This window comes from Leptonychotes weddellii, chromosome 12 (genome assembly GCF_054177405.1).
Source record: "Leptonychotes weddellii isolate Sample4059 chromosome 12, ASM5417740v2, whole genome shotgun sequence".
Lineage (NCBI taxonomy): Eukaryota > Metazoa > Chordata > Mammalia > Carnivora > Phocidae > Leptonychotes > Leptonychotes weddellii.
In genome coordinates this window covers 29,118,624-29,143,417 of record NC_138380.1, presented here as the reverse complement: position 1 = coordinate 29,143,417, position 24,794 = coordinate 29,118,624, and the positions used below count along the sequence as shown (strand labels likewise).

Below are 24,794 nucleotides of genomic sequence, written 5' to 3'. Positions count from 1 at the left end.
TTGTTATTATTAAGATTTTATCTTTCATCTTAACCTTCAGAATGAGTAATATACTGACAAATCTTACCTATTTAGAATAAACAGTTTAGTATGAATAAATCTGATAGATCTTACCTATTTAGAATAAACAGTTTAGTATGAAAAGCACATGCCTACTGTGTATGGTTTGTCTTCTGTCAGAGGAAATGTGGAAGAAAAAATTTCAATCAATAAGAATAGGACAAATTACTTCCCCCAATTTTGGAACCCAGTGGCAATCTTATCCTGCATTACAGTTGCCAGGACTGACTCTCAACAGAGACTTGATAACCTAAAGTTTTAAGAACTTTCCTGTTAGAAAATTTTTATGGCCATAAATTAGTGGTCCCCTCCAGCCCTGAAAACTATTTATTCTAATTAAACACTTAAGTATTGTTCATCCTGGGCGAACTAGTCATTTTTTTTTTTTAAACATAAAAGGCAGTTTTCTCCCTTTCTCAATGGCAGACCCATGAGTTTAGACTTCCTCGTGAAACCCTAAGTCCACTTTCTCCCCCAAAGCATCTGATTAGTGAGAAAGTCCTCCTCACAAAGGCAGGAGACATATCTGAACATCTAATGGATGCTGCTCAAACACACCTTTCTCCTGCTCTTGACTTCTTTGGGGAGGAGTTCATCGAGACACAGAAGTTTTTGCATTGCCCATTGTAGTCTTTGAAGGTATTATTACTTACAGAGGAGTAGTAGAAGAGATGACCATGGTATTTACCCCACACCACCAGCCCCTTCAATATCTGAAGCTTTTTTTTTTTTTAAAGGGCAACTCTTTTCTAATAGTCACTCTTTAATTAAAAACATCAGTTGAATACTTAACTATATGCAGGATATTATTACTAGTGGTAGATACTGTGGTGAACCGAGATGAAAGGTGGTTCAAATTAGCACAGAATTGGAATGTAACTTTAACATGACATATGCCCTAGGAGCAGCATAAAGTGGTTCACAGAAGAGAGAAATAACATAAAGCCTGTTTATATCTTTTTTCCTACCTGTAGGTGAAGGACAAGGAACACTTGGTATTATTCTAACGTTAGCCATGAATATCATGGGTACATTGCAATGGGCTGTAAACTCCAGCATAGATGTGGACAGCTTGGTAAGTAATTATTATTTTTTAACCTTCATGAAAAATTTGGACAAACCAAAAAGCATGGGTAATGACATAAGGGACAACTACAGACCCAACCCCCAGCTTAAGGAGTAAAACATCACAAATAATTCGAAGGCTACTATGTGTCTCTCATTAGACCCATATCTCTTCCTTCCTCCACGTAGAAAGCCACAGTCAAGATTTAGTGCTGCAGTGAAAAATCTTTGCCGAGGATTTTTGTAGGACAGATACACAGGAGTGTCATTACTGGGTTACAGAATTCACTCACATTTGTCTTTACCAGATGGTGCCCAATTGTTCTCAAATATCTTGTATCAATTTATACTCCCATCAAGAGAGGGTAAGAATTCTCATCAGTCCATAGCTTCAACAATACTTAAGGTTGTCAGACCTTTTAATTTTGGCAATCAGATGGATGTGAAGTGATTACTAAGCAAATAGGGCTGCTTAATACATATTTATTGACTTTATGGGGTCCTCTTCTGTTAATTGCTTGTTTCTGTCAATTGCCCATTTTTCTAGTAGGCTGAGGTTTTTCTTAATTCATGAGAGTTTATGAATTCTGGGTTGTCAGTTCTGTATATTTTAAACATGGTTCTTTAGTCAGTGGCTTAACTTATAGTGTCTTCTGATGAAAAGAAACTTTTAAGTTTAATGAAGTTAATCTTTCCCTTTATGTTTTGGTATCTTGTTTAAGAAACCCTTTCCTATCTTGGATTTTCCAGTTTATCAGCATTACACTTTTCATAGTATCCTTTTTTAAAAAATTTTTAAATTTCCAGTCTTTAGTGATATCTCCTTTCTCATTCCTAGAGTGTTTCTTTTTGCTTTCTCTCTCTCTCTTTTTTTTTTTTTTTTGGATCAATATTCCCACGCATTTATATACTTTATTAGTGTGTACAAAGACCATGTTTTGGTTTTGTTGTTCCTCTTGTCTTGGTTCTCTGGAATGCAGAGCCTGCAGTAGTATATAACTGAGTGAATACTGTGTCAGGGGCACAAATCCCATGGCAGCAAGAGGGAGAGATGAAAGGAAGAAAGACAGATTTCCCACTTTTCATTAAAAAAATACATGATTTTCAAGAATAGCTTCATCATCAACTTTGATTAGTCTGCCTGGAATAGTGTACTTAAAATCAGTCATCCATTACTGCGTTTGCAGAAGGGCTAGAGACCCAGGTTGAGAAGGACTGTATTTATAACACTGTCCTTACACTTTTTGCATAAGTTCCTTCTCCATTCTCCTAATAAGTCCCATCGTCCCAGAATGCACATGTTCATTCAGCTGTGAAAATTTTATAACCAATTCCTATCAGAACAGATATCCTCATGGGATGCCTGGGTGGCTCAGTCGGTTAAGTGGCAGGCTCTTGATTTTGACTCAGGTCATGATCTCAGGATCAAGAGATTGAGCCCTGTGTTGGGCTCCGCCCTGAGGGCTTGTCACTCTCCCTGCTCCTCCTACTGTTTGCATGCTCTCTCTCTCTCTCTCAAATAAATAAATAAATAAAAATCTTTTTTTTAAAAAAGAACAAATATCATCATAAAATAATATCTGTAGGGAAAAAACGAAACTTTTCATGCCCTCTTCCTGCCCATGTGTCCTAATATTTAAGCAAAGCATTTTAATAATTCATTGAAATGTAATTTAACCCTAACATGATTTATAGTAGGGTTTCTCTCTTTTCCTTTAACATTATTTTTTGGGAGGTTGGCCAACTTTTTCAGTGGCTTCATTTATCTCCTCACTTAACTCTTAACGTTTTTGGGGTTGGGTCTCATAAATGTACTTAGAAATGTTTCTGTTGGAAAATAGCAGGAGAAGAGTAAATCAGTATTCTGCTTACATTTATTTAATTTTTTTATTCAAACTTTCTACAACTTTGCCTTTACAATAAAAATCCTCATGTACTTCACTTCTTTATCTAAAAATATCTCTTTACCTTGTATTTGCACAGTTCCTTTGCTGTATTAATTTTCTTGGTTTATGAAACAACCTCTATACATTTGATGTTGAAACCGTTGTCTGGTACATTTCAATTCTGCATGTCCAATCTCCATTAAAGTTTAGTGTAAAAAAAAAATAGTTTTTTTAAGGTATGTTGACTTCTCTAAGTTTTTCACATGGGCATCCTGAGCTTCGTAACCCTGTGCTTTGACATTGTGTCTTTGATCTTCTGGCATAAAAGAATCTTTGCAAAGAACTATTATGTTATAATACAGCCTATGAAAAGTAGCAATATTTGGATTTGCTCTCATTTTAAAAAGTCATGTTCTTTTGTTTGAATATCAAAGTGATCACGTTAGTTTTCATTTCCCTGCCAAATAGCATAAGCGGTCTTTCCTGGACCCTTGTGGACATTCATCTAGTTATAAATTCCCATCATACTGCTTTTACCTATACCCCGACTAAAATTGTATAGTAACCTCTTTATTTTCACCTGGCGTGTGTTGCGGGTAGGAGGGGAGATAGCTGTGCCCTCAAATTTCACATCTATATAATGTTAACACTGAAGGTCCTGTGACCTCTGAAGGAAAAATTCACTGTGTTCTCATGTTACATTACTGAGTCTTAACTGAATTTAGATCTGAGTTTAAATGCAGTAAAGAGGGTGTTTTTTTTGATATACACTTCCAGTTTTCCAGTGCAGAGCTACTCAGGAAAAAAAACTATCTTTAGACTTAGAAAGTATATTTCATTTACCTCTCTGGCCTAGTTTAGACATGAGCAAAGAATCAAACATAAAGAGAACTATGAAGTTATAAAAATGGCAATATGACTTTTCTTTTACTGCTCCTCAGTTCCTTACACCCAGGTGCCTGGCTTTTATTAGCTTTCAACCAGTAAGGGTAATATTTGAATGATAACACTTCCTCATTGTTACTTCATGTCACTTTGTATTTGTAACTGACTGCACATCTCAGTTATCAGCACTCAAAGCTGACCAAAAACCCTTTGATTACATTTTCCTAATAAATTCCTTATTATATTCCCTAAGATAGTTCTTTCCCAACTTCTTATCTTTTCTTGGGAGCACCAGTAATTCCAGCCCCTGCACTCTCAGCCCATGATCTTGCTACATACTTCATAGAAAGAACCAGATGCAACTAGCAAGAATTTCCTTGTTTCTCTCCACCAATTGCACCAGCCTACTTCACCTCTCTTCATCTGCCTTACCTTCCCTCTGTGTCTTTGTTCCTATTTAAAGACCAGTAATATGCAATTAACTGCTCTTTGTGGGACCTCTGTCCCCATCATAAAACTACCTTCCCTTGATGTCTAACTTGCATCTCTTGTCTTTGATCTATTTATAGCACAACTTCTTGAAAGAGGGCCCGTCTCCATTTCCTCCTTCCCATTCTTGCCACAGCCTACTTCACTTTGTTTGCATCAGCCCCATGACTCGTGACTAACATCTTGCCAGAGCCAATGTCCTTGTCTCCCTTACCCTCTCAGCAGTACTTAACGCCAGGGACAAATCCTTGATACTTTCTTCTCTCACTACCATGATGCGCCTCCCGCCTGTCTCTGCTACCTCTCAGGTTCCTCCTTAGTTCTCTCTGCTGGCCCCTCCTCTTCTTACAGATCTCTGAACATTAGCTATGTTCCAGCCCTCTTCTATCTGTCTTCTCTCTAGTTACTAGCATCTAACTCCATGCTATAGAAACCATCTCTCAATCACTCATTCATATCTCTAGTTTAGACCATTCCCCTGCTCTCTGAAGATACACTACCAACTTGACCCCTCTCTATGTTTAGAAAGCACAGTGATAAGAATGTCTTCCAGTAAACTTGACATCTTGGGGCCTAAGTTATTGTCTAGAATCTCCTCAAAATACCACATGGGGTATCAAGAGACCATTAAAAGGGAACAAAGCTTCTATTCTACCTACTCATTTGTCTGGCTATATATAGAAGTTTGGAATAAAAATCATCTGAACATTGTCACCTTATGAATGATATAGTTTAGTAGGTTGTGAATCACCCCAGAAATTTAAAAAATAGTAAAATTACCAGAGAGTCAAATTTAATAATTCCCACTGGAAACCCCCATTATAGGGAATTTCCAATTATTTTAGTTGATATCATGATGTTTTAAACACTGTTATTTCAAATTCACTCTTCATTTTAACATGAATTGTGTATATGTCTTTCTATTTACTTCACTTGTGTATTTTATACCATTCTGTAGATGGGTTGAAAAAAGAAGTGTTAATTCCTTTTAACTCCATACCTCAAGTACTATATGAATTACAGTTGTTATTGCTAAAGCTATTATTTTAATTTTTTTTTTTTTTAAGATTTTATTTATTCATTTGAGAGCGAGAGAGTGAGCGAGAGAGAGCTCAGGTCAGGGGAGGGGCGAGGGAGAGGGAGAAGCAGACTCCCCGCTGAGTAGGGAGCCCAAACCAGGGCTGGATCCCAGGGCCCTGAGATGATGACCTGAGCTGAAGGCAGATGCTTAAACAACTGAGCCACCCAGGCGCCCCAGTTTTTTGTATTCTTAACAAATCTCTCTACTAATTTATTTTTTTTGGATTCACAAGATACCTGCATTTTTAGTATGTAAAGCTTCTCTTTGTCCTATTGTTAGCTCCGTAAGCATTATGTATCTTAAACAGGCAATGTATATACCTATATTTCTGCCTCTGTGAATGAATGAAAATTAAATAAATAAGAGTTAGAATGGGTGCAGAGGTGATGTTTCAAACTTAGCAATATCAAGCCATCTGGTGACTGGTAGATTACCTACACTCAAAGTCTGAATATGAGGCAATGGACAATTCATGTATTTTTCAGGACTGTTTACCACTTAGTGAGCACAACTGAAAGATCTGAGCACGTGAATAGTATCCTGCTTCCTTAATTCTCTAACTACCTCAGCAGATAAGACATGCCTGTTGTACTCTGTGTTCCTAATAAGACAAGAGGAAGGAAGCCACCAGGATGAGCAGGGAAGACCGAGTATCTGCAGGGCTCACATTAGATTCCAGTTATGAGGCTCCAGAAAGTTCTTGCAAGAGTGATGCAATCTGAGAAGAGTTTTCTGTCAATAGAAACTCCCTCTGTTTCTCCTTTATCCTTTTATTGCCTGTGTTTATTTTGGATTCCAGTAAAGATCAAGCGAGACCGATGATACGGTGACCAACAAAAGAATGAGAAAAGGGGAACCTGGCTTCTCTTCTTTGCTCCTGGTGCCTAATTCTCTTGTATTGAAAGCAGTTTTTGCTCTAAGAATTTGAGGGGAGGATTCAGTCATCCTGTTTTTTTCCCCTTTCAGTAGTCTCTTAGTCATATCTTTCTTTGTTTTTCTGTTCTCATGAGGCTTTGTGGCATGTTTTCCATTCATGACATCTGTCTCAAGACTTCTTTTCATCCAAAGATTTTCTTTCTATCCTGCAGGCTTTTCTACTCTGCATTCCACTCTTGCTTTATTGCCAAGATGTTGTGTGGCCTTAGGCAGGTCATCATCCCCCTGAGGGCTTCACTTCTCTCTTTGTAAAAGGTAACAGTTTGGTTAGAAATTTTCTAAGGTCTATGTTAGCTCTGATATTCTCTTCTGAATCTTTTTCATATGAAAGATTTCCCATCTTGATTGGCATGTATGTAGGCATTATTACAGACACCCACAGGAATCAGACCTATCTGCCACCATCCCTGATGGCTAAAGTCCAGGGATTAAGTCATTTACCACTGCATTTGTCAGAGCAGAACAAAGAACTGAATTAGGTGTTACTAGAGCCAACAGAGAAAGTGCCATTGAGATGTTCTAGAGTCTTGAATTAGTAGGAGAGGCTTATGAGAGCCATAAAGGATTGCTGGAGTGTTGGAAAATTTAGAAAATTTGTTGAGCTTTGTGCCTGTCACTTTAACTTCCTGGGTTTAGGTTTTTTCATTTGTACCAAGAATGAAAGGATTAAATCAGATGTTTTCAACCTCAACAGCACATGAGGAAATTTTGCAAAAATATAGATTACTCAGGGTCCTGTAAGATCAATTAAATCAGTTCTCTTGGTCAGGGGGAGGGTGACTGGGCATGATGTCTGTATTTTTAAAAGTGTTCCAGGTGATTCTAATGTGTATCTTGACTTGTGAATCACTGGATTAGATGATCTCTAACATTCATTTTAGCTCTGATGTTTTGTATGTGTCATAGCAGGGGGTCAGCAAACATTTTCCATAAAGGGTGAGATAGTTACTATTTTCAGCTTTGTGAGCTATATGGTCTCTATGGCAACTCTTCAATTCAGCCTTTGTAGGGCAAAGCTAATGTGAACAATTGGGTGTGGCTGGATTTGGCCATTGGGCCATAGTTTTGTGGTCTATGGAATAAAATTTACTTTGGAATTGATGGACCACCAGCAAATCATTTTGCCCTATATGTTAACTAATATATCTACAGTACATATAAAGGATGACACTTAATAACAGTACTTTGGGGAAGCTAAAATATTTCAAAATTAAGATGCTTAGAGAAAATCTTATTAAAATTGTATAAACCTTGAAAAAATATTTTGATATGATATTTTAGACCCCTCTTCTTGAGAGTTTCTTTGAAATACTTTTAATGGATTCCGCATGGACCCAATTTTATTCATCAAGCACTTGCTGATGGCCTTTGGTCATTGCTTTTAAAATACAATAATTGCTTTTATAAAATAATAATATCAGAGTTTGAGTAGTAGTTTCAGTAAGTGATGTGAGATTTTTCAAATTAAAGGGTAAATTTGAGAGTTTTTCCTGCCTGTTGGCACACTTAGTACCATGATTACTAACGTTCTTAATTACTGAAAATAGGCACCAACGTATTTGATACTCTGTGTTTCTTAGGTTATGCCTTTTGTCATTAACTGTAATAGATTTTCTTTCTCTTATGTTAAGAACACCATTTCTATTACTTCTTGCAGTCAGAAAAAGTAACCTTGATTTGCGATGTGATTTGCCACAGGTTGGCAATAAACAATTTGTGTAGATAGCAGGCTATAATAATTTACAAAGAATTAGAGTGTATAGTACACTGTAAGTAGCTCACTTATTCTGTTAATAATTTATAGCAATACAGCCCTTGACTGACTTTTTAAATGCCTAGGAGCATAAGTGATAGACATAGAAAGATAGACCAAAGTTTCAGGAATATGTTTTTGGCAGAGAATTTGTTTTCATGATAACCATTATCTCAAGTCTCTGTGCATGGCCTAAAGATTATGCCAATGACTGTAATGTGTCTTTGGGTTGCAGGTCCATGTTAGTGAGTCCTGAAAAACATTTCATTTGGACCTAGTAGGAAGGATCTATGGTTTCAAAACTTCCTTTTATATACTTCATGGTTTGAAAATTTCTCTTGTAAAATGTGTGAAGTTTTTCACCCTGTATCAATTTTGCAGATGATTGTCTTCATATTTATTTCTTGTAATCTCCCTATAACAACCAGTTATGAATTCTCTGTGTTGCCCACCAGATGTCGGGCGTATGAAATATATTTTCCATTATCATGGCTCTTCTGGTATTAAGCATATAGTTTAGATGGTCATGCATAATTTTGATGCCCTGTGTTCTACACAACCAAAAGGATAAAAGGAAATAGAGCAAATATTTTTGCGGAGGAGGGGAGTCTGGCTTTCTGACTAACTCTAGAAAAGGTCTATAAGCCTTTTCTTCCCTCATTGTCAACAGAGAGGGAAAAGGAAAATCAGAAATCACTTTTTTTTTTTTCACTGAACATATTGCTTATAAAGTAAGGTTGAGATAAGTCTGTGGAGCTTTTTTTTTCTTAAGACCATCATATTCCCTAAAGACTTTGTTCTCCTGATGCTTAGATTAGAAACTTCAGAAGTTATTATAAAGATAATAAGATTCAGTGTTAAAGATTGACTCAGGAGAATTTTTGGAGCATAGTAAATTTAAATAACAAAACCAGAAATTAATTAATTAATTATATTATTTTTTAGCAAAACCAGAAATTTATTTTTTAATTTAATTTTATTATGTTATGTTAGTCACCATACAATACGTCATTAAAAACCAGAAATTTAAAGCAGCTGATTCTCAAGTAAAAAATCACACCTCATTTTGGCTAAACTTGAATTTCATAGAAGTCTGTACAGATTATGTCAGGTTTTCCACTTCACATGAAGAGCAGGTTGAGCATCTCACGCCTAAGACTCATTTTGCCTTCATCGTTTATTTCTCAAAGTCTAAGACAAATGCTCTCACCTAAGCTGGTGACAGCTACTTTGAGACTTTCCTGTAAGGGGGCCAGGTAGAGCTGCCCCTCATTCCTCCTCAGGAAACCCCTTCACTGTGCAGGAAGATGCAGCTTGTCCACAGTCTACAGTCACTCTGAGAATTGCCAAATCTGAATTTCCATCCAGTGGCACGGTGGTTTTTACGTATCACCTGAGAATGTTAATAGACATTCTAAATTAGAAAAAGGAGTAAGTGAAAATAAAAAGCTCAGTTGAAAACAGGTAGATGAGACTAAAAATAGTTTGGTATGTTGCCACTTCCTTCAAATCCAAATAGCAATGTCTGTTTCCAGACTGAGAAGCTGAGAGGTACAGTGGCAGACTTGATTGCCTGCTGAGGGACTCAGCGCTGTCATTCACCTTCCAGCAGATGAGGTAGAACAATGGAGTCACTCATCCTTAACAAAGATTTATTAAGGGACTGCTCGGTGCTAAGCCCTAGATGGGGAGGATAGAACAAGGAATGCTTTGAATAAGGTTACTATAATAGGCAACATGGGCTTAACATGAAGCCCTGTGGAGTACCCTATCAGCTTCAGGTCCTCTCTCTTGCATGGACACCTTCGGAGGCCCTATACTTAATTATAAATGCATAATTTTGATGCTTTCACATAAGAAGAGACCCTTCAATTATTTAAGCTTTAGGTTCCGCCAAACTGGGGTCCATCCCTGGTCAGCCATGAATCTTCGGCAATGAAATCAAGGATATAAGAAATGACTCTACTTTTGCTATAGTTGAATTTATTTTCTGTTTGAACACATGTGCTGCTGAGTGCAAGAAGCAATTCTAACTTCTGAATGGAGTTTACAGAATGCCAACACACTGAGGGGAGGTAGCGTTTGGCCCTAGGTTGCCCCTTGTCTGTGCTGTCTCTGAGGCACTGATGTTGCTCTTTGACCTAGAGGTGTATGGTCCAGGAAGACTGCATTTTTGTTCTTCTGATCCTGATTGTGAGCTCTTCTTTGACGAGCTCTCTCTCAACTTCCTCCATGCCCAAGACATGGAAGACCCTGAGGGACCAAAGGATTGGGATTTGGCTTTCCTCTAGCACCACTCTGGAAATACAGGGGAATCTGAAGCTATCTGGGTCTAGACATGCCAAGCACCCATGCCCACTCTACTGCTTCCATGCTATGCCACATACTGGAAGTTTCTCTAAGGCATGCCTCATTCCTGGGCTCCACCTTGATATTGAGGCATAGGCCTTCTATGTTCCAAAAATCCCTCAAATCTACTCAAGGTTAGAACTAGAGTTTGGTTGCAAGGCAGGACTCCTTTTTAAAGGAACTGGTGTCTAAGTCCTCTTGTTACCGCCATTCATGAGTCAGATTGTGGGGTGAGGAGAGGAGCTGTTTCTCATCCATCATAAATTCATCTATGGCTACTGTTTTTACATAAACACTGTGCTTTGAGTCTTTCAAGCTTTAGTTTTTAAATCTTAACAGCCAATATTCATGTGGCTCAAAATTTTCAAACTATCCATCTCTGGTTCCAAAAGTCAATTTTTGAAACTAGAAAGACCAAAATTGATTTTTTTTTGCTCTGGTTCTGTTGTGGCTCCTCCTTGAAAAAGCAGTGGAAGTAGAATGTGTCAATTGGAGGGCCTGTGAGGTACAAGGAATTAGTAACTTACTATCTGGCCACATCATCTATTCAGTAATGGCATTTCAGTGGTTGCAAAATTGGTCATAAAGCAGGTGTCTGCACTAGCTACCTTTTCTTCCCATCAGAAAATGTCCTAACCTGCTGAACTGAATGAGTGTCTGCTCGAATGCTGTGCATGAGTGTCCATTGTTTTTTGTTTTTTTTTAAAGATTTTATTTATTTGACAGAGAGAGAGAGACACAGTGAGAGAGGGAACACAAGCAGGGGGAGTGGGAGAGGGAGAAGCAGGCTTCCCGCTGATCAGGGAGCCCGATGCAGGGGCTCGATCCCAGGACCCCAGGATCATGACCTGAGCCGAAGGCAGACGCTTAACCAACTGAGCCACCCAGGCGCCCATGAGTGTCCATTGTTAAGATGAACTTGTTCTTGGTCAGGGATATTTGACTATGCTGTGGGTAACTATAAGAGCCTGTCTTGGGGTCACTTTAAGCAACTAGACTATATGAAAGATGATGAGTTGAAAATTTCATTTTCTAAATTTGATAGGTATATTCTATTTACTACATTTGACATTAGAAGTTCTAGATTCACCCTCAGTGGTAAGCCTCACTAATGGAGTATGTAATTTGCTATACTCTTCACAACTCCTTATGCAAAAAAATTGTATACATTTCAGTGCTGCCAAAATAATGGTTTTAAATGTCATTTTCTAATAGCACTACATATGATTTTGAGTAGTTTAGATAGCAATATTTAAGTGTTTTGCTTACTGTTTGGAAGTATTAAAATATAAAGGATTTTTTTTATATGGTGTCTTTCTTGATGTACTAAAGCACTTAAAAGACTAGTTTAGAATTCTTCACAGCATCGACATGCAGAAATGTCAACAGACTTTTTATTTCATAAAATTAAGCTTCATTTCTGCATTTCTCTCAATCATTTCAAGAGTGTAATATTATTCTTATGCAGGATAAATACAATAAAATATTTTAAATGCATTTTTTTTTAGATTTTATTTATTTATTTGACAGAGAGAGAGAGAGCACAAGCAGGGGGAGCAGCAGAGGGAGAGGGAGAAGCAGGCTCCCCGCTTAGCAGAGAACCTGACGTGGGGCTCGATCCCAGGACCCTGGGATCATGACCTAATCCAAAGGCAGCTGCTTAACCAACTGAGCCACCCAGGTGCCCCTTAAATGAGCTATTTCTCTGGCAGTTCCATCTCAATGGTAGTTACAATTCTAATTGATCTTCCAGACCTTATATAGGCTAGCAGCTCTCTAGGAAAATTAATTACGATGAAATGGAAGAGTATACTTTAATTCAAAGTTAATAAAAAAATAACTGAATCAGGATTTAACAACCTCTGAAAGTCACCCATAATTTGCAATTGAAATTATTATGTGTGGGAGCCACTCTAGAATTATTTATAATGGATGTGGGCTTTGGATATTTCACTTCCAATAACAATGGGTTTGGTTTAAAAGGATTCTCCTCTTGAATCTTGAAAAATTATTGAAAATGATATGAAGATATTTTCAAGATGAAAAAAATGAAGCAACAATTTCTAGATGGAAGAATTTCACAAACAGCAAGCTTGATCAGTAGCATGTGAAACAGGCAATACAATTACATTTGCTAAGATTGGAATATTTAACATTCAATTAAGGATCAGTATTTAAATTCCTCTGATTTGTCTACCAATAATTCCACAGTAAAGATGAAAAAAATTTCTCATTTCATGTTCTGATAAGGAAAAATAGCAATAATAGAAGCAAATGCCTCGAATACATTTATTCCCATCTTTTTTTTTTTGGCAAAAGAAATCATTTCCAATAATCTAACCCTTAACTATAAATAAGGTTATAAATTAACATTGTAAAGGAGAGGGTTGAATTCTTTTTCTCTCTCTCTCTTTCTTTTTTTTTTATTTTTATTTTTTAAGATTTTATTTATTTATTTAAGAGAGCACAAGCCAGGGGAGAGACAGAGGGAGAGGGAGAAGCAGACTCCCTGCCAAGCAGGGAGCCTGACATGGGACTTGATCTCAGACTCCAAGATCACTACCTGAGCTGAAAGGCAGACACTTAAACACATGGGACTCAATCCCAGGACTCCAGGATCATGACCCCGGCTGAAGGCAGACACTTAATCGACTGAGCCACGCAGGCACCCCAAGAGGGTTGAATTCTTGACCAAGAGTCCCTGCTCGCTGGAAAGCCTGCTTCTCCCTCTCCCACTCCCCCTGCTTGTGTTCCTGCTCTCGCTGTGTCTCTCTCTGTCAAATAAATAAATAAAATCTTTAAAAAAAAAATTACTTTTCAGACGGGGCGCCTGGGTGACTCAGTCATTAAGCATCTGCCTTTGGCTGGGGTCATGATCCCAGGGTCCTGGGATTGAGCCCTGCATGGGGCTCCCTACTCCGTGGGGGCCTGCTTCTCCCTCTCCCTCTGCTGCTCCCCCTGCTTGTGCTCCCTCTCTCGCTGTGTCTCTCTGTCAAATAAATAAATAAAATCTTAAAAAAAAAATTACTTTTAAGACAAAAAAAAAAGCAATAAATTTCCTTCCAGTAAGGTAAAAACTCCTGGGCATGGCTGAGCCATCAAGGATTATCTATCAAAAATAGGAATTGAGTGAATTCAAAGTCTTCAACTCTTTCTTGTTATTCATTTACTGATTCGTATATATGTAATCATTCACATATTCATTCCTTTATTCCTTTATGAATTTTTCAAATATTTATTAAGTGCCTATTATTTGCATGACTATTTTTAAAATTATATTCCAAATTACAATAAATCATAACTATCCAGAAGAATATGGCCTTGTTAAAAAATTTAAGCAACTTTGAAAAATAGTTGAGCTCTTTTATTTCTGTATACATTAAAGATATACTTTATTAAATGTTACATGAATAGATTTATAGAGCAACCGTGTATTTAATTTCAAGTACAACTTTTATATGCAGTGACATTTTACAATGTCAGCAATGGAAATTGGTCTGTAAGTAATTTAATATAAAAATGTAATTATTTAATAATTACATAATTACAGATACAGAACAATGACTTAATATAGAACAATGACTTAAATTTGTTTGAAGATTATTGTAATCTTGTTTGAAGATTATTAATTTGTTTATCATTAATTTGAAGATTACTAATTTGAAGTAATTACTAACAAGATTACTAATCTTGTTTGAAGATTATTAATTTGTTTATAATTAATTTGAAGATTACTAATTTGTTTGAAGATTATTAATATAGAACAATGACTTAAATTTGTTTGAAGATTATTGTGAAGTCATTCAAAATTCACTAAGCTTCACTTGCCACCCAGTTGACATACAGAATTGTAGACAGTTTTTCAGGCAGTTTGAGAGAAAGGTGAGAATCTTCAGTAGTGGTTTTGAAGCATGGAATGTTTTATTATAATATAGCAGATGTACAACAGTGTGCAGTGTTGCTCATAGTTGAAGAAAAAATTTCCCCTTGACATCATCTATTCCTGTGAGTATAATTTGGCCATTTATGTGTGGCTTGCATAACTGAGAATTAAATGATCACAAAAACAAACAAGTCAATACAGAGCCCATTTATATAAATCCTAGTTAATTCTCTTTGGTTAAGCTTTTAATTATATCCAATTATTTCCTGTTCATTGAAAAACCTCCTGATAAATAACCAGGTGACGATGAGCAGCGTCACATCTTACATGTTATTTTTTTAAGGAAACATCACACTAATTAGGACATTGCCTGCAGTTATTAAACAAACAAACATAAAATATTATTTCATTTCAGATGCGATCTGTAAGCCGAGTCTTCAAGTTTATTGACATGCCAACAGAAGAAAGTAAACCACCCACCAAGTCATTCAGACCATCCAAGGATGCCCAGCTCTCAAAAGTTTTGATTACTGAGAATCATCATGTGAGAGATGATAACATCTGGCCCTCAGGGGGTCAAATGACTGTCAAAGACCTCACAGCAAAGTATATAGATGGTGGGAATGCCATATTAGAGAACATTTCCTTCTCAATAAGTCCTGGCCAGAGGGTGAGATTTAAATATTCCTTGCTTTGTTTGACCTGTGTTTAGTTAAGTAAATCTCAGGAGCCTCAAGCAATGTTTTGGTAAATTCCATTGGTAACAATATTATTGTAGACTAGGGCCAATATTGAATATACATATTCCAAGTTATTAATTATAAAGCCATTATTTTTTCATATGATATTTATTTTGCCGAGGACAGAAACGATATAGTTGGTTCATTTTGAGTGTGATTCTACTTGTAGAGTATTTAATCAATTGCTAGGTTACTAACTAAAAGAAGCTGTTAAATAAACCAAAATTATAAAATATTTTAGATTTTGCATGTTGAAACTGTCTTCCATTTCAGGTAAGAGAAATATTTTGTTTATCTAATTTCTTCATGAATTTTACCTAATTTATACTCTGTCAAACAAGTGGTACTTTTTTTCTTAGCTTAGTTCAGTTTGTTTGTTTGGAATTCTAATCAAGGTATGGATTATTTAGATTTTTTTCCCAATAATTTACCAAGCAAAAGTTGTTTACCAAGCAACAATTTTATTGTTTAATAAGCAAAAATAACCATGCATTATTTTGAAGTGGTCCTTATAGATCTCAGCCCTGGGCTGAATACATGGATGGTATTCAGATATACCAATTCTGGAATTGATTCTTGGAGAAAGGGACAGTTATTCTCCCTATATTTCATGTTCCAGAAATGTGGTGTTATATTTTATATTTCAAATTATATTTTATATTTCAAATCTCTTATTCTGGGCTGCTCCATAAATCTAGACATGATTATTATATTCCTTTGATTGCTTTATTTTTTTAAATTGAGATAACATACTGTAGAGCCACTTCTTATGAAAACTGAATTTTAAAACTTTCTCTCTTTGTGGTTTAATTTCAAATAGAGATTTTTTTTTTTTACCACTGAGCTAATGGTCAGTAAACTTTGTTAGGCCACCATCACTGTCACCAATATAGCAACAGACTATTATCACTTATTTGGCCCATCGGTTTAGGAATATTTCATAATTTGATGCATTGGAGAAAATTCTATTAAAGAAATATAGGGTGAGCAAAAATGTTACCATGCTAAATGGCTTGAACTGGCACAGCAGAAATTTTGACTCTTCTTTTTTAAGATCTTATTTATTTTTGAGAGAAAGAGAGAGAGACAGAGAGAGAAATCACAAGTAGGCAGAGTGGCAGGCAGAGGGAGAGAGAGAAGCAGGCTCCCCACTGAGCAGGGAGCCCGACGTGGGACTCGATCCCAGGACCCCGGAATCATGATCCCAGCTGAAGGCAGACGCTTAACCGACTGAGCCACCCAGGCTCTTCTTTTTAATCTTACAGTTAGGGTAAATAAATTCCCATACTACTAAAATTACCTCTTACTATGTTTTTGCTCATCAAGAATGGGATTTGTTTTTTTTTTTCTTTTTTTGTGAGAAAACAGTTTTTTTAATTTTAAGTTTTTATTTTGATTCCAGTTAGTTAACATACAGTGTTATATTAGTTTTAGTTGTATAATATAGTGATTCAACAGTTCCATACAACACCCGGTGCTCATCACAAGTGTTCTCTTTAATCCCCGTTACCTGTTTAACCCATCCCCCAGCCCACCTCTTCTCTGATAACCATCAGTTTGTTCTCTATAATTAAGAGTCTTCTTAATTTGTCTCTTTTTTTTCTCTTTGCTCATTTCTTTTGTTTCTTAAATTCCACATATGAGTGAAATCATATGGTATTTGTCTTTCTCTGACTTACTTTGCTTAGCATTATACTCTCTAGCTCCATCCATGTCATTGCAAATGGCAAGATTTCATTCTTTTTCATGGTTAAAAAATATTCCATTACACACACACACACACACACACATATTTATAGATAACATCTTCTTCATATATTCATCAATCAGTGGACACTTGGGCTGCTACCATATCTTGGCTATTGTAGATAATGCTCCTATAAACATATGTGTGCATGTATCCCTTTGAATTAGTATTTCTGTATTCTTTGGGTAAATACCTAGCAGTGTGATTGCCAGATTATAGGGTAGTTCTATTTTTAACTTTCTGAGGACCTCCATACTGTTTTCCACAGTGGCTGTACCAATTTACATTCCCACCAATAGTGCAAAACAGTGCATTGTTTGTATTTCTGTGGTGTTGGTTGTTATTTCTCCTCTCTCATTTGTGATTTTAGAGAGCAGTTTTAAATCAGCATAAATGGAAAGACTAGGATTTAGATTAAATTTATCCCTTATTATTAGAATGAGGTTGTTTACATTGTTAAAGTTATGCTTTGGAACTATGTAAAATTAATTATTTGCTTTTGGTCCTTTTGTTATGTGAGAAAACACATAATTAAGTATTCTCTTTTGCTTTGCACATAAGTGAATGCCACAGGCAGTTGAGAATGTCCTTGAGACCACCATGATAGATTCCAAAAGTGATGTCAGGTTACAAACAATAGCAGCAAATAGGTTGATATAAACCAGAGTGAAAAGCCCTGGTAAATTATTTCCTTTCCCTCCTCCTGACATCCTCCCAACCCTTTGCTTTACTGATGCTCAATTGCCCACTAAATTAAATTCAACCAAGTCCTAGTAGAGTGACAGATTTGCAGAGTCCTCATTTCTGTAGGTAGTTTCCTTGATGTGGGAGTAAATAATAAGAGCTGCTGTGAAATGAGGAAGAAGCAGTATGCTTAGGCATTTCATGTTCTCTGAACCTTTATATAGAAAATAGGCCATATGTGTTCAGTAACTATTCTTTGCAAGGAATGGTAGGTGCTTTGGGGGAATTGAAAATTACTTACATAAGGCTGTGGATCTTGCCATCCAAAGAGGGAAACTAATGTTTATCAAGTCCTTATCATGTCCTAAGCACTGTTTAAAGACATTTATTTGCTATCACATTTAATCTTATTATAATTTCAAAGGTAGATATTATTACCTCTTTTGTGCAGTGGAAGAAACTGAAGTTCACTTAAGTGAGTGAGTTAGCAGGGATCTTAAACCCAGATCTGTCTGACTTTAAAGTTCTTTTTCACCTGCTTCCCTTAAAAGTAGAAAAAGAAGGAGCCAAAGGATAGAGGGAGAAAGAGAAAAGAAGAGATATTTGTCCAAGAAGATGGCCATCTAAAGGGGGAAATGCAAGATCCAGTAAGAACTGAGGTGGATCACTGTGAAGTTAACAAAGCTTAAATTTCAGAGACGTTTACTTGCCTGAGCCCCTTCCAAGGCCCTGTACTTAATATTTTATTTCTGATTTTGAAATCTTTATTCCTGGAAAGAACTCCTCCATACTGTATAAGCTTTAGATTCCAAAAAACCTTGTTATACCCTTGAATAAAAGATAAAATGCTAAGGTAAGGAGGAAGCAGTTAGTATCAGTTGGCTGGGAGTTAGGCTATTCAGGGAAAGTTTTCCACAGGAAGTGGCATTTAGAGGGAGACTTTGAGACTTGAACTGTGTATTTGAACAAGCAAAGGTGAGTGAAAAAGGGTGCTATCGGCAGAGGGAACAATACAAGGCATGGGGCATGTACAGAAAACAATGACTGGTTTGGTCAGATTGGTGGATCCAGAAAGGATAAAATAGAAGACAAGATTGGAGCAAGATGATAGAAATTATGAATCTTGGGAGATGAAGTAATAAAGGAAGTTGAAAACTCAGAGAATCCTACCCAGTTTTGCTACTAAGTGGTCTTTGGTCATCTTCAAGAGAGCAGTGGTTCTCTAAAGTTGGTTCCCTGGATCAGGATCATCTACATCACTTGAGAACTTGTGAGAAATGCATATTCTTGAGCCCCACTCAACCCTACTGAATAAAAACTCTGGATGTGGAGGCAGTGGTCTGTATCACTGATACATGCCCTTTCAAGTTTAAGAGCCCAATTTAAGACAGTCATTAGGTGTAGAGAAATGAGGGTAGAAGTCCAACTGCAAAGGGTTAGGGAATGGGTGAGTACTGAAATGAGGAGTTATGTAGAACAACAATATTGGTGGTGGGAAAGAGATAGCAAGAACACCTGCCTAAGAGGATGGCTACATGGAGGGATTTTGCCTTTGTCCTGTAGAGATTTTGTGTGTTTTTTTTTGTTTTATTTTGTTTGTTTTTTGAGACAGAAGGAAAGCAGATAACTGGAGTTAAAGAGAAAGATGAGTAAAGAGCTGGAGAACTGAAGGTGTTCATATTATACAGCCTTGATCTTTTAAGTCAATTATAAGTCAAAGTCATGGGAATTGAGTAGTGTCAGTCCTGTAACTTTGTTCTTCTCCTTCAGTATTATGTTGGTTATTCAGGGTCTTTGCATCTCCATATAAACTTTAGAATCAGTTTGTCAGACCCACAGAATAACTTGCTGAGATTTTGACTGGGATCGCATTGAATCTATAGATCAAGTTGGGAGGAACTGGTATCTTGACAATACTGAAACTTCGTTTTCATGAACATGGACCGTCTCTCCATTTACTTAATTTTTCTTTGATTTCATTGATCAGAGTATTGTGGTTTTCCTCATCTAGATCTTGTATATATTTCTTTATGTTTATATCCAAGTATTTTGTTTTGGGAAAGCTAATATAAATGGTAATATGTTTTTAATTTCAAATTCCACTTGTTCATTGCTGGTATTTAGGAAAGCAATTGACTTTTGTATATTAACCGTGTATCCTACAACTTCGCTATAATCACTTATTAGCTCCAGGAGTTTCATTGCTGATTCTTCTAGATTTTCTACATATATAATAATGTCATCTGTGAACAAAGACAGTTTTATTTCTTTTTTCCCAATCTGTATGCTTTTTATTTCCTTTTCTGGTCTTAATGTGTTAGCTAGAATTTCCAGTATAATGTGGAAAAGGAGTTACAAGAAAGGACATCCTTGCCTTGTTCCTGACCTTAGCAGGAAGTCTTTGAGTTTCTCACCCTTACGTATGATGTTAACTATAGGGTTATTATAGATATCTTTATCAAGTTAAGGAAGTTCCCCTCTATTCCTAGTTTGCTGAGAGTTTTTATCAGGAATTAGCATTGAAACTTGTCAAAAGAATTCTGCATCTATTGTTACAATCGTGATTTTTTTCCCTAGTTTAGCCCACTGGTAGAATAGATTATATTAATTCAATTTTTGATTTTGAACCAACCTTGTGTATCTGGAATTAATCCCACTTGGTCTTGGTATATATAATCTCTTTATACATTGTTGGATTTGATTTGCTAGTAACTTGCTGAAGATTTTTGGTTCTATGTTCATGAGAAATGTTGGTCTCTAATATCTTTGCCTGGTCTAGGTATTCTGTTAATGTTGGCCTCATAGAATATTTAGGAAGCATTCCCTCTGCTTCTATCTCCTGGAAGAAGTAGAGGATTGGTAGAATTTCTACTTTAAATATTTGGTAGAATTCACCAGTGAATCTATCTGGACCTGGAGATTTCTGAATTGGAAGGTTGTTAATTATTGATACAATTTCTTTAAAAGATATATGCCTATTTAGATTGTCCATTTCTTCTTGTATGAGCTTTGGAAGACTTATCTTTTGAGGAATTGGTCCATTTCATCTAGATTGTTAAATTGGTGGGCATATAGTTACTTATCGTATTCTTTTATTCTCTTACCATGGGATATGTAGTGATGTCTACTCTTGCAATTCTAATATTAGTAATTTATGTCACCTCTCTTATTTTCTTAGTTAGCCTGGCTAGAAGCTTATTAATTTTATTGATCTTTTCTAAGAACCAGCTTTCATTGATTTTTCTCTACTGATTTCCTATTTTCAATTAGGTGATTCTCCTCTAGTTTTTATTATTTCTCTTCTGTTTCCTTTCAATTTAATTTACTCTTCTTTTTCTAGTTTCCTATGGTAGAAACTTAGACTATTGATTTTAGATATGTCTTTTCTAATATATGCATCTAATGCTATAAATTTCCCTCTGTACTGCTTTCACTGCATGCCACAGGATGGTTAATGTGAGCTGGAGTTGGGTATTTTCATTCCCTAGATCAATTGAGTTCTAATAAAAAACCCAGTAGGTTACAGTCTCATAAAATAATTTCTCTTAAGGGAGGCCTTGTGAAGAGCAAAATTCTTTAGTGCTCTGGAGTATTGCAAAATTTAAATTTAAAAATGAACAGGTGTTAGAAGACTTTTGATTTTTCAGTTTGGTCAGCTTTTTACTTGTTAGGACAGAGTGATAACATTCAAGTTCCTTATATTTTGGAATATAAGAAGAACAGAAACAGAAGTCCTGTTTTTCATCTTTTCATCCCTTTACCTAGCACATTGCCTAGCTTACTATATGTTAAATATGAATGAATGAATAACTTATACCTACTTCTAGGTCATATGATTGATTAGTGTAGGAATTGATTGTTAAGATGTTATTCTGAGCAGCTCTCTTAAGATTGTTGTTTCTACTGCCTTGCCCTTAGAACCTATAACAGCATCTTGCAATCTATAACAAAATGCCCCACACATACTTCTTGCATGCTAAATTAAGAAGAAGACTCAAATTCAGTGTATTATTTTGATTATCCAAAATCCTGCAAGATCAGCTCTGGTCTAATTCATCTTCTTGAAAAAAAAAATAAAACATTTGAAAAGGACTCAAGTGGGCATTTCTTGTTTAATTTTTAATGGATTTCAGCATTCTTGATTAGATGGTGTGCCTGAGTCCATTTGGGCTGTTGTAACAAGATATCATAGGCTGGGTGGCTTATAAACAACAGAAATTTATTTTTCACAATTCTGGAGTGTGGGAAGTCCAAGATCATGGTGCCAGTAGATTCATTGTCTGGTAAGAACCCACTTCCTCATAGATGTTTGTCTTGTCATTGTAACCTCACATGGTGAAAGAGGTGAGGGAGCTTTCTGGGGTTTCTTTTTTCTTTTTTTTTTTTTTAAAAGATTTTATTTATTTATTTGAGACAGAGAGAATGAGATACAGAGAACATGAGAGGGAGGAGGGTCAGAGGGAGAAGCAGACTCCCTGCCGAGCAGGGAGCCCGATGCGGGACTCGATCCCGGGACTCCAGGATCATGACCTGAGCCGAAGGCAGTCGCTTAACCAACTGAGCCACCCAGGCGCCCCTCTGGGGTTTCTTTATAAGGGCATTAATCTCATTCATGAGGGTTCCACCCTTATGACCAATCACCTCCCAAAGGCCAACATATGAATTTGGGGGAGACACAAATATTCAGTTCATAGCATGGTGAGGGATTTTAAAAATCAGTATTTTATGCAAAAAAGTTATTCAGTTTTCATATTAAAACACTTTGTCCATAACAATTATTTTAGGGAAGAGATGTCTCTTTATCTTCTTTGCTCTTAATTTAGGCCTTTACTTCACGGAATCTGCATTTTAAATTTTATTTTTAGTGCATGAGAAATAGGGCAAGATTTTCACAACTTTTACTTAAAAAAAAAACAACCCTATTTTTTCTTTTTAATCTCAAATAGTTGTTTTCTTAAAATCTTTTGATTTTTTTTGCCTGAATTTTAATATCCAGATTACCTTCCCCCAGTGGAATATCTCTTCCTTTTTCCCTTTTCTTTTCCTCTCAAATGCAGACTGGGATTCTAATATGGAGCCAGGTCCTTCATGATAAATGTAGACTTACCAAATGCGCTAGGTGGTAAATTGTGTCTGTCACAGTACTGGACAGTCCTCTGATTAAATAGATATTTAATTCAAGGTCTGTTCTTTTGGGTGAGCTTGCTGCCTTCTTTGTTTGTAGTCTCTTCAAAATCCTGAGATGCCAGAAGCAATTCAAACAGTATCAAGGGTTCGGATCATAGCAGCATAAGCACTTACATGTCTCTTTGACTCGTTAAACACATATGGCATCCTGTCTTGATAAAAATTGGTATTTAATAGCTGAATCATTCTGTAATTTATCTTGGAGTTATGAGGAGCATATTCTCAAGAACTTACTATGTTAAGAATTATGATTCGTTAATGATAAGTATATAAAAGTTACAGTTGTTATCACTTTGGAGATCTAAATTTCATTTTATTTGGTATCTTGATTTGTGGAGACCACAGAAGATGAAAAATAATTATAGCAGGTTTCAGTCTGTTGCAATACGAAAATAGTGAATCAGGCACTCAAAAGAATGTACTGAGACTGTTCTATTCATGGTACAGTACAATTACAGCTAGCATCAAATTCAACACTGTTTAGCTGTCCACATAATATTTTGATTTATCTTGATCCAAAATTCTCAGAAAGGAAGTTCAGTGAAGTTACTAGAAATCACTGACTTGGAATTAGGATATACCTTAAAAGCTCATTTGCGGGAAGTACTCTGGCCTTATTCAACAGATCACTGAGAAGCCTGGAAAAACAAATCCCGGAAAAGAATTATTGTGTGCCAATTATATAAACAAGAAGACTTTGTTAGGTATGAACCAGTAAGATTCCTTGCTGTTAAAACATGTCAGACACAGTGCAATATCAGCAGTTCAATAATATAGAAGAACCAGAGATTAGCTACAAAACTTTAAAGCTAAACAAAAGATTTACTGATTGCCTCTCAATTTAGTCTTATACCAACATAAAAACTGAGTTCTCGAAGACTTTCAGTATTTGCTTCTTGAAAAGGAACATGGTCATTTATCCTAGTTATTAGAACCCTGGCTAATGATATAGAGGTTTGGACTCAAGGTACTTTTTATTAAAATTTTGTGATATGACTTTATTATTTTTTATCTATTTTTTTAAAGTTTTTAATTTAAATTCCAGTTAATTAATATACAGTGTGATATTAGTTTCAAGTGCACATATAGTAATTCAACACTTCCATACAATACCCGGTGCTCATCACAAGGGCACTCCTTAATCCCCATCACCTAATTCATCCATCTCCCCACCGACCTCCCCTCCGGTAACCATCAGTTTGTTCTCTGTAGTTAAGAGTCTGTTTCTTGGGGCGCCTGGGTGGCTCAGTCGTTAAGCGTCTGCCTTTGGCTCAGGTCATGATCCCAGGGTCTTGGGATCAAGCTCCACATTGAGCTCTCTGCTCGGCGGGAAGCCTGCTTCTCCCTCTCCCACTCCCCCTGCTTGTGTTCCCTCTCTTGCTGTCTCTCTCTCTGTCAAATAAATAAATCTTCAAAAAAAAAAAAAAAAGAATCTGTTTCTTGGTTTGCCCCTCTCTCTTTTTTTCCTCCTTTGCTCATTTGTTTTGTTTCTTAAATTTCACATATGAGTGAAATCATGTTGTATTTGCTTTTCTCTGACTGACTTAGTTCACTTAGCATAATACTCTCTAGCTCCAGGGACACATGGGGGGCTCAGTCAGTTAAGTGTTTGACTCTTGACTGTGGCTCAGGTCGTGATCTGAGAGTTGTGAGATTAAGCCCTGTGTCAGGCTCCACATTGAGGGTGGAGCCTGCTTGAGATTCTCTCTCTCACCTTTTCCCTCTGCTCCTCCCCTGCTCATGCTCTCTCTTTCTCTCTCTCTAAAAAAAAAAGAAAGAAAGAAAGAAATACTCTAGCTCCCACCATGTTGATGAAAATAGCAAGATTTCATTCTTTTTTTATGGCTGAGTAGTAGTCCATTGTGTGTGTGTGTGTGTGTGCGTGTGTGTACACCACCTCTTTTCTTTTTTTTTTTTTAAGATTTTTATTTATTTATTTGAGAGAGAGAGAATGAGATAGAGAGAGAGAGCATGAGAGGGGGGAAGGTCAGAAGAAGAAGCAGACTCCCTGCTGAGCAGGGAGCCCGATGCGGAACTCGATCCCGGGAC

At 36.5% G+C, this 24,794-nt stretch overlaps 1 protein-coding gene across 1 annotated transcript in view; it reads left to right on the top strand.

Moving 5' to 3' along the window:
* Positions 1 to 24,794, top strand: part of CFTR (CF transmembrane conductance regulator) — a 157,264-nt gene that overhangs the window by 108,322 nt on the left and 24,148 nt on the right. The window contains exons 20-21 of the mRNA XM_081800915.1: positions 1,035 to 1,135; positions 14,803 to 15,057. Coding sequence (XP_081657041.1) covers positions 1,035 to 1,135; positions 14,803 to 15,057 — 356 coding nt within the window. The remainder of the gene's footprint in view (positions 1 to 1,034; positions 1,136 to 14,802; positions 15,058 to 24,794) is intronic.